General features: G+C 34.4%; 2 protein-coding genes across 4 annotated transcripts; both read left to right on the top strand.

Moving 5' to 3' along the window:
* Positions 1 to 768: 768 nt before the first annotated feature.
* On the top strand, positions 769 to 1,885 carry LOC148574931 (protein trichome birefringence-like 11). The gene is made up of 3 exons (XM_088504464.1): positions 769 to 953; positions 1,291 to 1,449; positions 1,534 to 1,885. The coding sequence occupies exons 1-3, from the start codon at positions 769 to 771 to the stop codon at positions 1,874 to 1,876; spliced, it is 687 nt and encodes a 228-aa protein (XP_088360590.1). The 3' UTR covers positions 1,877 to 1,885.
* Positions 1,886 to 9,416: 7,531 nt separating this feature from the next.
* On the top strand, positions 9,417 to 12,983 carry LOC107625533 (FT-interacting protein 3). Of its 3 annotated transcripts, none has more exons than XM_088503558.1 (4): positions 9,421 to 9,613; positions 9,989 to 10,061; positions 10,215 to 10,260; positions 10,357 to 12,983. In XM_088503558.1, the coding sequence occupies exon 4, from the start codon at positions 10,364 to 10,366 to the stop codon at positions 12,689 to 12,691; it is 2,328 nt and encodes a 775-aa protein (XP_088359684.1). In that variant the 5' UTR covers positions 9,421 to 9,613; positions 9,989 to 10,061; positions 10,215 to 10,260; positions 10,357 to 10,363; the 3' UTR covers positions 12,692 to 12,983. The 3 variants fall into 3 exon arrangements, with proteins under 3 accessions (XP_016183671.1, XP_088359684.1, XP_088359683.1); XM_088503557.1 differs by having other exon boundaries at positions 9,495 to 9,896; XM_016328185.3 differs by having other exon boundaries at positions 9,417 to 9,613; positions 10,215 to 12,983.
* Positions 12,984 to 14,515: the final 1,532 nt, after the last annotated feature.

Below are 14,515 nucleotides of genomic sequence, written 5' to 3'. Positions count from 1 at the left end.
GTATTTCTTATTAGAAAAAATACCATTTTTTTCCATTTTCAAGTTTTTCCTTGTTGACTTTAGTAATATTAGTCTTGTAAATTTATTAGAAATTTTAAAATTTTAAATTTACAAATTGTAGATAAAGGTTGAAGACTTCTTTAGGTACTTTTTCTCAGATGATGCTGTAAACTTCCATGAGTCTTTCCATAAAAGATGTGGTGATAAAGGTAGCCTGCATGAAACAACTATGAAACCTCTGCATTTAAAAAATCATCTTTAATTTTGTATGCTTTGCTGGTTGTGAGTATGGTTTAAAGAGAAAAATTTAAGATGACTAATACCTGTCAATACACCTTAATGTTTTGTCGAGGATGATTTTTTTATTTTTCCCCCTCCCCTTTCAGACTTCAAGTGTAGTTCGTGGCGTCCTCAAGAGAAATTTGGGTATGCTCGTGAACTATCTTTCAACATCCAATAAGACTTTATCTTGATATGTTTCTGCCAGCTTTATTTCTCTTTTTTATCTGAGGTTCAACTAAAATTTTGAATGGAGCCAAAGTGAATGCCTAATATGGGGGCTTATTTACATAAAAATATATGAACATATTGATGAGTTACAAAATTCCATTTCATGGAAAAAATGATTGAGCAGTGCATGCTTTAAGTAGTTAAGTTTGAAGTTATTAATTCAAATTAAGTAAATATAAGATAGAAAAAATTGTTAAATCTAAGATCCTGAGCATATGTCCTTTGATGAAGCAATAATAAGATCTTTGATGCGTCCCTATGATTTTTAAAAACTTAGTAAACTGTTCCTATGGAGACTTGCCAGTGGACATAATTGTGTTTCCTTTTCAGGAGCAAAATTTGGTGGCTCACCCAGCACCACTAGCGTCTGCTGTCTTTGCCTGCTGTTTCACAAATTCCTTTTCTTCGATTCTGCCTGCTGCTATTCTGTCCCGTGCTATCCGGTTCTACCCTAATTTCCACCTTCTTCTAGGTTGTCTTTTTTTTCTTGCCCTATTTTGTTGTTTTACCGTTATCTCTTGAATAATTTAATTGCTGCTGCTGCTGCTGGGTCCCAAATATGTTTGATTATATCAATTTAATTCTTGCTAAATGATGATTGTGCTAAATTTGTGGTTAAATGGTTGCATGGCAATTACAATTTCTTTTGTCTGTAATTTTTACAGTTATTTTGGTTTAGTTGTTTGAGCTGGTAGCAGTGTTGTGCTAACTGTTAAGAATCATTTAATACATGGATTAATTCTGGAATCGCGATAAACAAACCTTTTCATATTTGCTCAGGGGCTGTTATTTCCAACAAGGTATGGAAGTTAAGATGGAAATGAAGGTGGAAGATGCATATAGGAAGTCAATGGAGACAGTGTTGAATTGGATACAAGATACTATAAATCTTAACAAGAGTCAAGTTTTCTTTCATACATATGCACCCGTGCACTTTAGGTTTGTAATTTGTTGCAACAATTGTTATGATTTATATTTTGCCTTCCAAGTTTTACATATATTTATCCAATAATGTATGAACAGAAGTGGAGATTGGAGAATCGGTGGAAGTTGTCATTTGGAAACACTGCCAGAGCTTAACATGTCATTAGTTCCTAATGATAACTGGTCACAATTCAAAATAGACAATTCATTGATATCATCACACAAAAACAGCACTGAACTTGTCAAGTTGAAAATATTGAATATAACAGAGATGACAGCTCAGAGAAAAGATGGACACTCATCAATCTACTATCTTAGTCCGAATGGCGGCACGGCGGCACTCCATCGGCAAGATTGCAGCCACTGGTGTCTGCCTGGTGTACCTGATACATGGAATGAGCTGCTTTATGCAATGTTCATGAAACATGAAGGCTTCTCATAGCAAGGAACTTCAAAGAGTGATGGAAGCATTGACGTTAGGATTTTTGCTGGTAAAGAATTTTATAAAAACAGTCGCGTTGTAGATATAGTTTCTAAACCGATAGAAATCCCTTCATACAAACGTTTTGGTTGTCACAAGTAACAAACCCCTTAAAAATTGATAACCGAAGTATTTAAACCTCGGGTCGTCTTCTCAAGGAACTGCAGGGAAGTATGTTCTTATTATTGGTTATGAAAATTGTAAATTGGGGTTTTGAAGATGAGGATCAAGTAATTTAAATGGCAAGTAAAATAAATAAATAACTGTAAAATAAATTTTTGGCAAGGTATGAGAAATTGGAAGTCCTATCCTAGTTATCCTTATCAATGATAATGAAAATTAAATCTTAATTCCACTTAGTTAACCTTTACTTAAAGCAAAGGAAGGTCAAGTGACTAATTAGTTTGATCTTCAAATCTTAGTTACTTCCTAAGAAAAGATTGGGATTATTGAAGTTCAATTCAATTAGCAAAGATAACAATTATCAATCATGTTGAGTTTGATAACTCATGAGTTACTGATTTCTTAACCATGACCGAAAGGGAAAAAGTAAATCTATTCGAATAAAAATGTTTTCAGATTGGAAGCAACAGTAACATAAATAAAAGAAAGCAATCATAAACTGAAATACCTCAAATAACATTAATTCAAAGAATAATCTGTAACATAGAAGAATTCATAAATTAAATTGAGAAAATAAATGAAAAGGAATATTGAACCTGATAAAAAGAGATAATCCTGAAAGCAAAAGAAATCCTAATTCTAAATCCTAAAAGAGAGAGGAGAGAACCTCTCCCTCAAAAATACATCTAAATCATCCAAAGTAACTAATTGGAGACTCTCTTTTGAATGGATGCATTCCCCCACTTCATAACCTCTGATCTGTGCCTTCTGAACTTGGATTTAGGCCAAAAAGGGCTTCAGAAATCGCTAGGAGCATTTTCTGTAATTTCTGGTGCGTGGCCTCTGTCACGCGTCCGCGTGGATCACGCGGTCGCGTCATCTAGAGTTTTCCTTATCACGCGGTCGCTTAAGTCATGCATCCGCGTCATATGCATTTCGCTTAAGGCACGCGATCGCGTCAATCACACGGTCGCGTCACTGCCATTTCGCGCTGGCATGCGGCCGCGTCGTCCATGCGATCGCGTCACTGCCAGTTTCTCCAAAAACTCCGTTTTGTGCTTTTCCTTCCATTTTTGTATGTTTCCTTTCCATCCTTTAAGTCATTCCTGCCTTAGGAGATCTGAAACTACTCAACACACAAATCATGGCATCGAATGGTAATAAAAGGGGTAATTAAAATAATTATTTTTAAAGCATAAGAAACATGTTTTTCACATACATCATATAATAAGGAAGGAAAAGTAAAACCATACAATTTATATGAATAAGTGAGTGAAGGATTGAATAAATCACTTAAATTGGGCACAAAATATATCATAAAATATGGATTTATCAAGCATTATATACAGCAATTCTTTTTTATTTGTCTTGGGCAGCAAGGACTCACAAATTGTTCTCAGCAGTCTCAAAAGACGCTAACACGTAGAATAGAATTATGTATTTATTTAAAGAAATTATTTAGTATAATTATGTATTTATTTTTATTTTATAATATTCAATTCATTCAAATAAAAATGCAAAATTATTATACATGTAATATATAATCATATTACTAAATATTAGGTTTTAGAAAAAAATTATTAGAATATATATATATATATAGAAAATAAAAAAAAACAATAAGGGACCTAAGGCTACACTTATACAGTAGCTATAGTATACAAAAAAAAAGAGGGATCTAAGGCTACGCTTATAAAAAGTAGCTATGGTATACAATGTGGTTACGCTTTACAAGTGATGCAGTAGCGTTGAAAAGCGTAGCCTATTCTGGAAAAATGAAAGCTGAAAAGCGTAGCCTTTGGTCTTGGACAGGATCACTTGAAAAGCGTAGCCTATTCCCAAACGCCAAAAGTGTAGCCCTTGGTGCAGAAAAATGTAGCCTTTGAGAATAGGCAACGGCCGAATAAAAATAACCCCAAAAAGCGTAGCCGTAGCCCAAAAAGCGTAGTCGTAGCCTAAGGCATCATTTTTTTTCACTTTTGGCTACACTTTTCAAGTGTACCTGAATGGGTGTTTTTCTTGTAGTGCCTTGGTGTTTGTTGGTGTTGGTTGAGGCTTTGAATCAAGTTTGGTGGCTTCGTTTTGATGTTTGGTACGTTTGAAAATCGGCCAAGGTATGGTTTTGGTTTCCTTTATGTAATATGTAATGTTCATGGACACTTAGGCTAGTTGACCCTAAGATAGGATTGAATGTTGTGGGTGTATGAGTAATTATATGTGAATTGATGTCAATTGTTGGCGTATGGAATTATTGATGGATAATGAGAATTTTGAGAAATTAAGGTGATGAGTTAATGTAAAATGTTTATGGTGGGTTGGAATGAAGGATATTGATGATTATGATGTTTGATGACATATATTGATGATGATTTTTGATTGTTGGTTATTGTGGTTGTTGGGTATTGTTGGGTATCATTGGAGTTGATGAGCTTTATGATGGATTTGATTAATGATGGATAGGGTTTGATAACGATTGTTGGAATTTATGAGGATTTGTTTTGGTGGTTGAGGTTGTTGTTGATTGATTATGATTTTGAGTGTGGATTTATAATTAAGTAGGAAATTATGGGTATGGTAGTGAGATATGGTATAATGGTTGAGTAATTTAAGTGAAATTGAGGAGAATGATATGAAGAGGTAATGTGTTGTGTGTGGTAGTGGTTTATGATGATTGGGTAGGTTTTGATTTGGTTTTGAATGGAAAGTTGGTTAAAATTGAGTTTGTGAGATTTCAGGTAAAAATGGATTTTTGGCGAACTTGGTCTGATCATAACTTCTACCTCAGTTTTCAAAACTTGTTGAATTTGGTTTATATTTGAAGATTATTGAAAACCCTTCGATTTGCTATAAAGTTTACAAAATTTGGAATTTTGTAGAGGAAGTTATGATCATTCAAAGTTGGTGTTGAAAATCTAAAATTCTGCAAAGTTGCAGAATTTCAGGATTTTCTGATAAGTGCGCACGCACAGCCTTGTGCGCACACACAACCCTGCAAAAATGTTATTCTGTGCGGACGTACAGACCTGTGCGTACACACAGGCAAGGGAAAGGGCTCTGGTGGCAGCGCTAGCATAGGATGTGCGCGCATACATCAATGAAGAATTATGACCTGTGCGAACGCACATCCCTATGCGCACGCACAAGTCGGGAAGGGTCGTCTGTTGGGGCGCTCGCACAGCTTGTGCGAATGAACAGGCTTGTATATTTTAGTAACTGTGCGTACGCACACCCCTATGCGTACGCACACTTTGAAAATCTTCCTGGGCGTGCGCACGCACACGCCCTGTTTCTCAAATATTATTTTGTTTTCAACTATTTCACCTTCCCGATAAGGTTGTAAGCTTCCATAACACCATTTTAAGACTCTTGGGCTTATCTTAGAGCATTGAAATAGGAGAAGGTTCCTAGGGGTTTAAGTTGGATTTTCCTTTGAAAAGTTAGCAAACGGAGGTTTAGGTTTCTGGTGTATTGCGGATGAGTTGGTTGAGAGAGAAGGAAGAGTGGTGCATATGGTGATTGTTGACAATGACTTGGGAAATTGATGAGTTAATGAGCTCGGAATGGAAGTGATGAATTGATGATGGTTATGATGAGTTGAAGACTCAAAGAGGAATAGTGATCTTGTTGAATAATGAGAGTGTGTCAGTCACTATATCCTTGGGTTAAGTATGAGAATGTGTATGGTATTATGTCCCTGGGATTGAATTATGATTGGTAATCTTTTCTGCTGCAAGAGTGTGCCAGGCACTATATCCTTGGGTTATGCATGCAAGTGTGCCCGGCACTATATCCGTGGGTGAATAGAGTGTGCTCGGCACAATATCCGTGGGTTAAAAGAGTGTGCCCGACACTATATTCGTGGGTGCGGCAGAAAAGCGACATCCGAAAGGATGTGTCGGGTTGGCATTTATGGACCGACAAGTGATATCACGAGCCAATAGGATAGGCATTCATCATGTGCATCTTCTATATGCTTGCTTGCTTTGTTTACTTGGGTTTGCCTAAATGTATAACATGCATACTTGCTTCATGAACTACTTGTTGTATATGAATATTACCTGTGCCTTCCTTGCTTGCATTTATTTGTGATTGTTTGGTACTGAGGAGGTTAGGTAGGCGGTGGCGATGGGATTGCACGGAGGTTAGGTTGGCGAGGGCTGTGGGATACAGCGGTGTGATTAGTGTTAGTTAGAATTCCTCTAAGTTTAGACAACCCTGGTTTGTGGTTTAAGTTCTTTTATTTATTTTGTTCTAAGCTTGAATATCCGTATGTGATGTGAAGTTCTAGGATTGCCTTTGGCGTCCCGGGGCCTTACATCTTACATCATTGGGCACTGTTACCATACTGAGAACCTCCGGTTCTCATTCCATACTTTGTTGTTGTTTTTCAGATACAGGTCGTAATCTACTTCGGTGAGATTGCGGATATAGTGACAGAGCGGAGTTTGGTTCCTCCTTGGTTTAACTTATTTTATTTTGTTATAGTTACTCTCACATCTTTTTGTATTTTATTTTTATGGCCTTAGAGGCTATGTTGAGAGATAGGTTGTATAAGCTGTTTTAATTCTAAAACTCTGTATCTTTTATATTTGTAACTAGTCGGCTTAAACTCCGCAAGCTGCGGCTAGTTTCCTATGTTTATATTACTATATCTATACATTTGTTCTATTCTCTTGTACCTATATCTTGTATCTTGTGCGTTAGCTTCGTGTGAACGTTTTGCGCTTCTGAAATTCTGTATTTGAGCTTACTCCTTCATCAGGCTTCTAGAATATATTATTTCCTTCTATATAAATATGTATAAGCCTTAGAACTGTCGTAGCCTCTTATTAACCTTTGCTTTACGGCTAAAGGTAAGGCTTAGGGTAATTAGGGTGTTACATTAACCACAAAAAATGTCTTCGAATTATTTAAACGTGGATAAAAATACACTCGAATTTTACTATCGACAAGAATGCTTTTAAATAATTTAAAAACACAACAAAAATAACCAACAATAAATATATATTTTTAAAAAATATCTTAGGGATTGAATTTTGATATAGTTTTTTTAAAGCGTGATTATAAAAATAAGATATTATTATACATAAAAATTGGTGATTTTTCGTTAAGTATATTTGTTTTATAATTTTTTTGTTAACAACCAATAATACGTTTAAAAAATCACCAAACAATATATACTTAACAAAAAATCACCAAATTTTAAGAATAATAATATCTCATTTTTTTAATCATACTTGCAAAAAATTGCATCAAAATTCAATCTCTAATATATTTTTTGAGAAATCCATATTTAATGTTAGTTTTTTTGCAAGATTATCTAACATTAAATATGTATTTCTCAAAAAATACATTAGAGATTGAATTTTGATACAATTTTTTTCAAGCATGATTAAAAAAATAATATATTATTATTCTTAAAATTTGGTGATTTTTCGTTGAGTATATATTTTTTTTTGTAATTTTTTTGTTAACAACTAATAATACTTTTAAAAAATCACAAAAAATATATATTTAAAAAAATTACCAAATTTTAAGAATAATAATATCTCATTGTTTTAATTATGCTTGTAAAAAATTATATCAAAATTCAATCTTTAAGGTATTTTTTGAAAATATATATTTACTGTTAGATATTGTTTTTGTGTTTTTAAATTATTTAAAGACATTTTTATCGATAATAAAATTTAGGTGCTTTTTTATCCGTGTTTGAATAATTCAATAGCATTTTTGGTGGTTAACTAAAAACAATTCTAGCAGTAATTTTATATTATGTGAATAAATTTTATTTAAAATATGTGTGAAAGATAGAATAGAAAAAATTAATAAATTTAAAAATATTGAAAATTTTAAATACATGAAACAAGTAAGAAAAATTAGTCTAAAAACTATTTTAATTCACATGCTTAATTTTTAAGAACTAAATTAAATCATTTACTACGCTTTCAAAAATCAGTTGAGGTATATACTTACCATAATTTATTGTACATCAAGAGTTTTGATTTTTAATAGTGCATCTAATAACTAAACTTCGGTTAATTAAAATAATAAATACTCGGCTTCCCAATCCACTCAATTATTTTATTATTGATAAATGAAAAGAAGTCTAATTAGTGGACCACCAGAAGATCCCAATGTAAGCTTTATTTATGAGTTAGTAAGTAGTTAGTCTATAGAAGCATAGAGAAATGTAGAGTACTCCTACCAAATTCACATGCTGGATTATTTTTGGTCCCAAAATAGCTAAGGCTGAAATTCCATCCTTCTCCTTTTCCCTTTACTGTTCTTCCACTAGAGCACTACTCTTCACGATTTTTTGGTCCAAAATGATAAAGTGACCATTGTTAATTTGTTATGACATAGGAATATGCAAATCTTATTTGTAAAGAAACTCATTGACCCGTCAATTCTGTACCATAAAATTTTTCATTTATGTATGCTTACATACAGGGAATTGGGATTAAAGCGTAGACAATGTAATTATTTTGAGTCTCTTCTTATAACTATTGATTTTTTTAATAATAAAGAAAAGCATTTCTTTCTATTTTTAGAATTTAGACTCAATTATTGAAAAAAAAAAAAAACTAAAACCCTTACCATTTTAACTAATTTCATATTAATAACTATTATACATATTAATTTATAAGAAAAAGGACAAAAACTAGATTCGTATCTATTGATCTACACTATTAGTCTATTATAATACTTCTTAAATAATTTTGATTTTGTTTTATGGTGAACTATATTATGGACAAATGAACTTAAGTCATTTTTTTATTATATCAAAAAGTTAGATAAAAAATAGTGATTTATTTTTATTTGATTTTAATTTACTCTCTCATTTTTTGCTCATCTTAAATTTTCATCATTTAATTTTAAATACAAATTAATAAATTACTAAATAATACCTAATCTATTTTATATTTCCACAAATAAAATTATGAGATTCATCTTTATGCCATAAAACCCAAAACATTAAACAACAAGGCAACATTAATTATATTGACTTATCTCGTAAAATATTAAAATGTTTATTTATCTTTGTAGATAAAGATATTTGTTAAGCTAAATTTTATTAGAAAAATTTTAACCTTTTTATACATTATACATGTCTTTAAAATTAATTTTTTTATTTTTCAATTAAAATTGTCTATAATAAGAAATAAGATATCTAACAGTAACAAGTCACTTGTTAGCAAAAACGATATAAAAATTTATAATTGGAATAGAATATAATAATTTTGTAATTTATTTACTGTATGTTTAGGATAGGGATCAATGGATCATTGATTCATTGGTAAGACACGAACATGACGTGGCACACGTGTGAGGTGGGAGCGCATCTTGTTCTTTATACGCATCAGAGGTCCAACAAAACGAAAAGAGAGAGAGAGAGAGAGAGAGAGAGAGAAGCTTCAGCGTATATTTGCATTGATTCATCATATCCTTAAGCTAAGGGGAAAAAAAGAAAAAGGAAAAGAAAAAAAAAGGTACAAAAGAAAACATTAAAGCATGGTTACTCGCCGGTTCAGTTCTTCCTTCAATGCCCTCTTAAGTCTTAACTACGTTTCTTTGGTTAGTTCTATTTCTCATTTCAACCATATTATTTACCTTCACAAAATTAACCATTAAAATCCATTACTTTCTTCTCTTCCTCGAAATATCTCAAGTTTTATTGTTATTACTTTTTAAAGTTGTTTCTGAGAGAGAGAGAGAGAGAGAGAGAGAGAGAGAGAGAGAAAAGTGAATTTGAGTTAAAGGGCATGTCTAGGAATGTGGAAAGTTTGAGAATTTGAAGCTTTACTCATTCATCACATGCTACATTCTGTCGGCAACAACCACCCCACCAACATTCTAGGTTTCAGATTGTTTATTTGTGCATGTCGAATCTCATCAATTTGTAATAATAATTCCTATTTATTTTGGTGCTGTGATTTCGCATTCTTTCAGTGTGAACAAATCGGATCTAGGGGTTGAGTTGAAGTAAAAAAGCTCTTTGATTTTGGTCAAGGTCACTTCACTTGTAAGTATCTTTAACTCATAGATTAATCAGAGATCTATGTTCGTGGATTTCAAATGTTGTGTTGTTTGAGTACTTTAATGTTTTCCCCAATATTTAGGTGACTTGTAACGGCTATTTGACTAGTGTGTTTTTGTTTTTGTTCCCTTTTTTCAGGGTGCTGAAGAATTGATACCCGTTGTATTCAGTTTTTTATTCAAAAGTGTGTACTTTAAGATTGGAATATTCAATAGTTGAAATTGTTGTGAAGTGAAGCAGCTTCTGTAATTTGGAGTCGGTGTTTTTTGTTGTTTTGAAGCAAGAAGATGCAGAGGGCACCGCCGGAGGACTTTCTGTTGAAGGAGACAAAGCCCCACCTCGGAGGTGGGAAGGTCTCCGGAGACAAGCTTACCAGCACCTATGATCTTGTTGAGCAAATGCAGTACCTTTATGTGAGGGTTTCAAAGGCGAAAGACTTGCCTGCTAAGGATCTCACTGGCAGTTGTGACCCTTATGTAGAAGTGAGGCTGGGAAATTACAAAGGCACCACCCGGCATTTCGAGAAGAAGACTAATCCTGAATGGAACCAGGTCTTCGCCTTCTCGAAAGACCGGATTCAGGCTTCGACGCTGGAGGTTACTGTCAAGGATAAGGATGTGGTGAAGGATGACTTCATTGGTCGTGTCTGGTTTGACCTCAATGAGATACCCAAGAGGGTTCCTCCAGATAGCCCTCTTGCGCCGCAGTGGTATAGGCTAGAGGACAAAAATGGCAACAAGGCGAAGGGCGAGTTAATGTTGGCTGTTTGGATGGGTACTCAAGCTGATGAAGCATTTCCTGAAGCATGGCATTCGGATGCAGCCACCGTTAGTGGAGCTGATGCTCTTGCAAACATTCGATCGAAAGTGTATCTGTCTCCTAAGCTTTGGTATTTGAGGGTTAATTTGATAGAGGCACAAGACTTGCAGCCGAGCGACAAGGGTAGATACCCTGAAGTTTTTGTGAAGGCAATTCTGGGAAATCAGGCATTGAGGACTAGAATCTCCCAGAGCAGAACTATCAATCCAATGTGGAATGAGGATTTAATGTTTGTGGCCGCGGAACCATTTGAGGAGCCACTGATTTTGAGTGTGGAAGACAGAGTTGCCCCTAACAAAGAGGAAGTATTGGGGAGGTGTATGATTCCGTTACAGATGGTAGACAGGAGATTCGATCACAAACCAGTGAACACTAGGTGGGTTAATCTCGAAAAACATGTTGTAATCATGGAAGGGGACAAGAAGAAGGAAATCAAGTTTGCAAGCAGGCTTCATGTGAGGATCTGCCTAGAAGGTGGTTATCATGTTTTGGATGAATCAACTCACTACAGCAGTGATCTTCGGCCAACAGCAAAACAACTATGGAAATCCAGTATTGGAGTTCTTGAATTGGGGATATTAAATGCTCAGGGTTTGATGCCAATGAAAACGAAAGATGGTAGGGGGACGACGGATTCATATTGTGTAGCAAAATATGGGCAAAAGTGGGTGCGGACGAGGACAATCATTGATAGCTTTGCACCGAGATGGAACGAGCAATATACTTGGGAGGTTTTTGATCCCTGCACTGTCATTACAATTGGTGTCTTTGATAACTGTCACTTGCATGGTGGTGATAAGGGTGGAGGGGCAAGAGATTCAAGGATCGGAAAGGTAAGGATTCGTCTTTCCACCCTTGAGACTGATCGTGTGTATACGCATTCGTATCCTCTTCTAGTTCTTTACCCGAATGGGGTGAAGAAAATGGGTGAAATTCACTTGGCTGTGAGGTTTACTTGTTCCTCTTTGCTTAACATGATGCACATGTATTCACAACCACTGCTTCCTAAGATGCATTACATTCACCCCTTGACTGTCAGCCAGCTCGACAGTTTGAGGCATCAAGCGACTCAGATTGTTTCGATGAGGCTTAGTCGTGCCGAGCCGCCGTTGAGAAAGGAGATAGTGGAATACATGTTGGATGTTGGTTCCCACATGTGGAGTATGAGAAGAAGTAAGGCCAACTTTTTCAGGATCATGGGAGTTTTGAGTGGATTGATTGCTGTGGGAAAATGGTTTGATCAGATTTGCAATTGGAAAAACCCCATCACAACGGTTCTGATACATATCTTGTTTATCATATTGGTTATGTACCCTGAGCTTATCTTACCCACCATATTCCTTTACCTCTTTTTGATCGGAGTTTGGTACTATAGATGGCGGCCGAGGCACCCTCCTCACATGGACACCCGTCTCTCTCACGCAGATTCGGCTCACCCCGACGAACTAGACGAAGAATTCGACACTTTCCCAACCACCAAGCCTTCTGACATTGTGAGGATGCGATATGATCGGCTCAGAAGTATTGCTGGGAGGATACAGACTGTTGTAGGTGACCTAGCGACTCAAGGGGAAAGGCTGCAGTCTTTGCTCAGCTGGAGAGATCCAAGAGCAACCGCCCTTTTCGTGATTTTCTGTCTTGTCGCTGCCATTGTACTGTATGTCACGCCATTCCAAGTTGTTGCCCTCCTGGCTGGAATTTATGTCTTGCGACATCCAAGGTTCCGCCACAAGCTTCCTTCCGTGCCACTCAATTTCTTCAGGAGGCTGCCTGCAAGAACCGACTGCATGCTTTGAGTCGCCCAAACTCTGGAAAACAAATAGATTTTTCCTTAACTTCCATTGTTCAGAACTTGAATTTGGTATCTGGTTTGATTAATGCTTATGTGGCCTTCTTCAGTAGGCAAGAGTAGATTTTTGTGGATTTGGAGCAGTTCATTGTGTCATAGGAATTTTCTGTTTTGAATTTTTGTTGGTTTAATGTGTAATTTTGTAGTAGGCTGTTGTGAGTTGAAATGATTGTGCTGAATCAATATTCCATTTTTATTCAGATGGAGTAATTTTCTTCAATGGAAGTTGAACTTACTCACCTAACTTTTCGTTAACAAGCTATTTTGTTATTGCTAGGGGTGGCAAACGGGGAAGCCCGCCCGTCCCGTCCCGCCCTGCCTAGTGAGGCGGTTTCAAAATCTCAGTCCGCCCCGCTTAACGGCGGGTTGGCGGACTAAGCCCGCCAAACATCTTTTTTTTTTTCTACTTTTAATTGTTAAATAATATATATAAAGGTATAAAAAAAATTTTTCTGTTTTTTATTTTTAATTATTATAATTTCTAAAGGTATAAACAAATTATAATTTTTATATTCACAAACATTAAAGTTTTTGTAATTATAAATATTTAATAAACAAAATTATAAACCAAGTTTTAATCCAAAATATAATTATAAATATTGTTCCCAAAGTAAAATAAACATAATCCAAAACATAATTATAAATATTGTCTCAAACCAAATAAACATAATCCAAAACATTCAATTTTCATCTTCATTCTCTTATAAGTTGGGTTGGGAAAAGTTGGATTTTGGCAAAAAAAATTGTAAAAGTATCCTTTGCCAAAAAAATACTAATCCCAGCGGAGAAGCCCGCCCCGCGCCGCCAAAACCCGCAATTTAAACGGTGCAGGTTATGCGGACTTTTGCTATTTGATGATCCCAATTTTCCAGTCTGACCCGCCTTTTTTGGCGGGTTACGCGGACTGGGCCGACAGATTTAGGGCTGTGCCACCCCTGGTTATTGCTACGCCTTGTTATGCTTCCTTTTTTTTTTATGTTTAAATGGTTGTCCTATTAAATTTTGGTTAATACATTGCATTTTGTTTCTTGGTAATGTTTTGGTAAACGAATGCAAATAAATCGGAAGTGACTTTTGAAAAGTAATTTATTTAATTTTATTTTTTAAAAATAGTTCTTCAAAAGCTATAACTGCTATGTTTGTTAAAGTAAAATAATAATAATTTTAATAAACATAAATTATACAATTATGTCCGATAAAACTACTTTTAGCATTTAAAATAATTTTAATGAATATAAATATAATAAAATGTAAGAATAAATAATATAGATAGCTATTCATAGATAAAGTTATTTTAGACTTTTAAATTTTAGAAAATATAAGTTAATTTTGAAAAATATTTTGTAGATATTTTTAAAAGTATTTTTAATCTTTAAAAAAAAACATAAGCATATGATCTTTTTAAGGACTTGGTAAAACTAATTTTTTAAAAATTACTTACTAAAGTTAAATTTTCAAATATAATTACTTTTCAAAAGTTTTATTTTTTGTAAGAGAAAGTATAAGTGGTCAGTTATTTTATAGTTAATTTCAATTAATTTTTTTATTTTTTCTCTTAAATGTTTTTTTTTTCTGCTTGCCTTCTTCTCTCACACATCAAGATTTGACTTTAATACAAAACATATATATATTATCTATCTCTTTCATGGCTTTCAACAAAAAACTATTACAGGCTTCGGATATTTTATTTTGCTTTCAAAATTTTTTGATTGCGGTTTTGGATATTCCTTTCATACATGATTACGAATATCCATTTGAATATTAATGTGAG

The sequence above is a fragment of the Arachis ipaensis genome, chromosome B2 (genome assembly GCF_059453495.1).
Source record: "Arachis ipaensis isolate K30076 ecotype BB chromosome B2, ASM5945349v1, whole genome shotgun sequence".
In the NCBI taxonomy this organism is placed as follows: domain Eukaryota; kingdom Viridiplantae; phylum Streptophyta; class Magnoliopsida; order Fabales; family Fabaceae; genus Arachis; species Arachis ipaensis.
The sequence above is the reverse complement of the archived record's forward strand: the minus strand, read 5'-3'. Positions and strand labels throughout refer to the sequence as shown.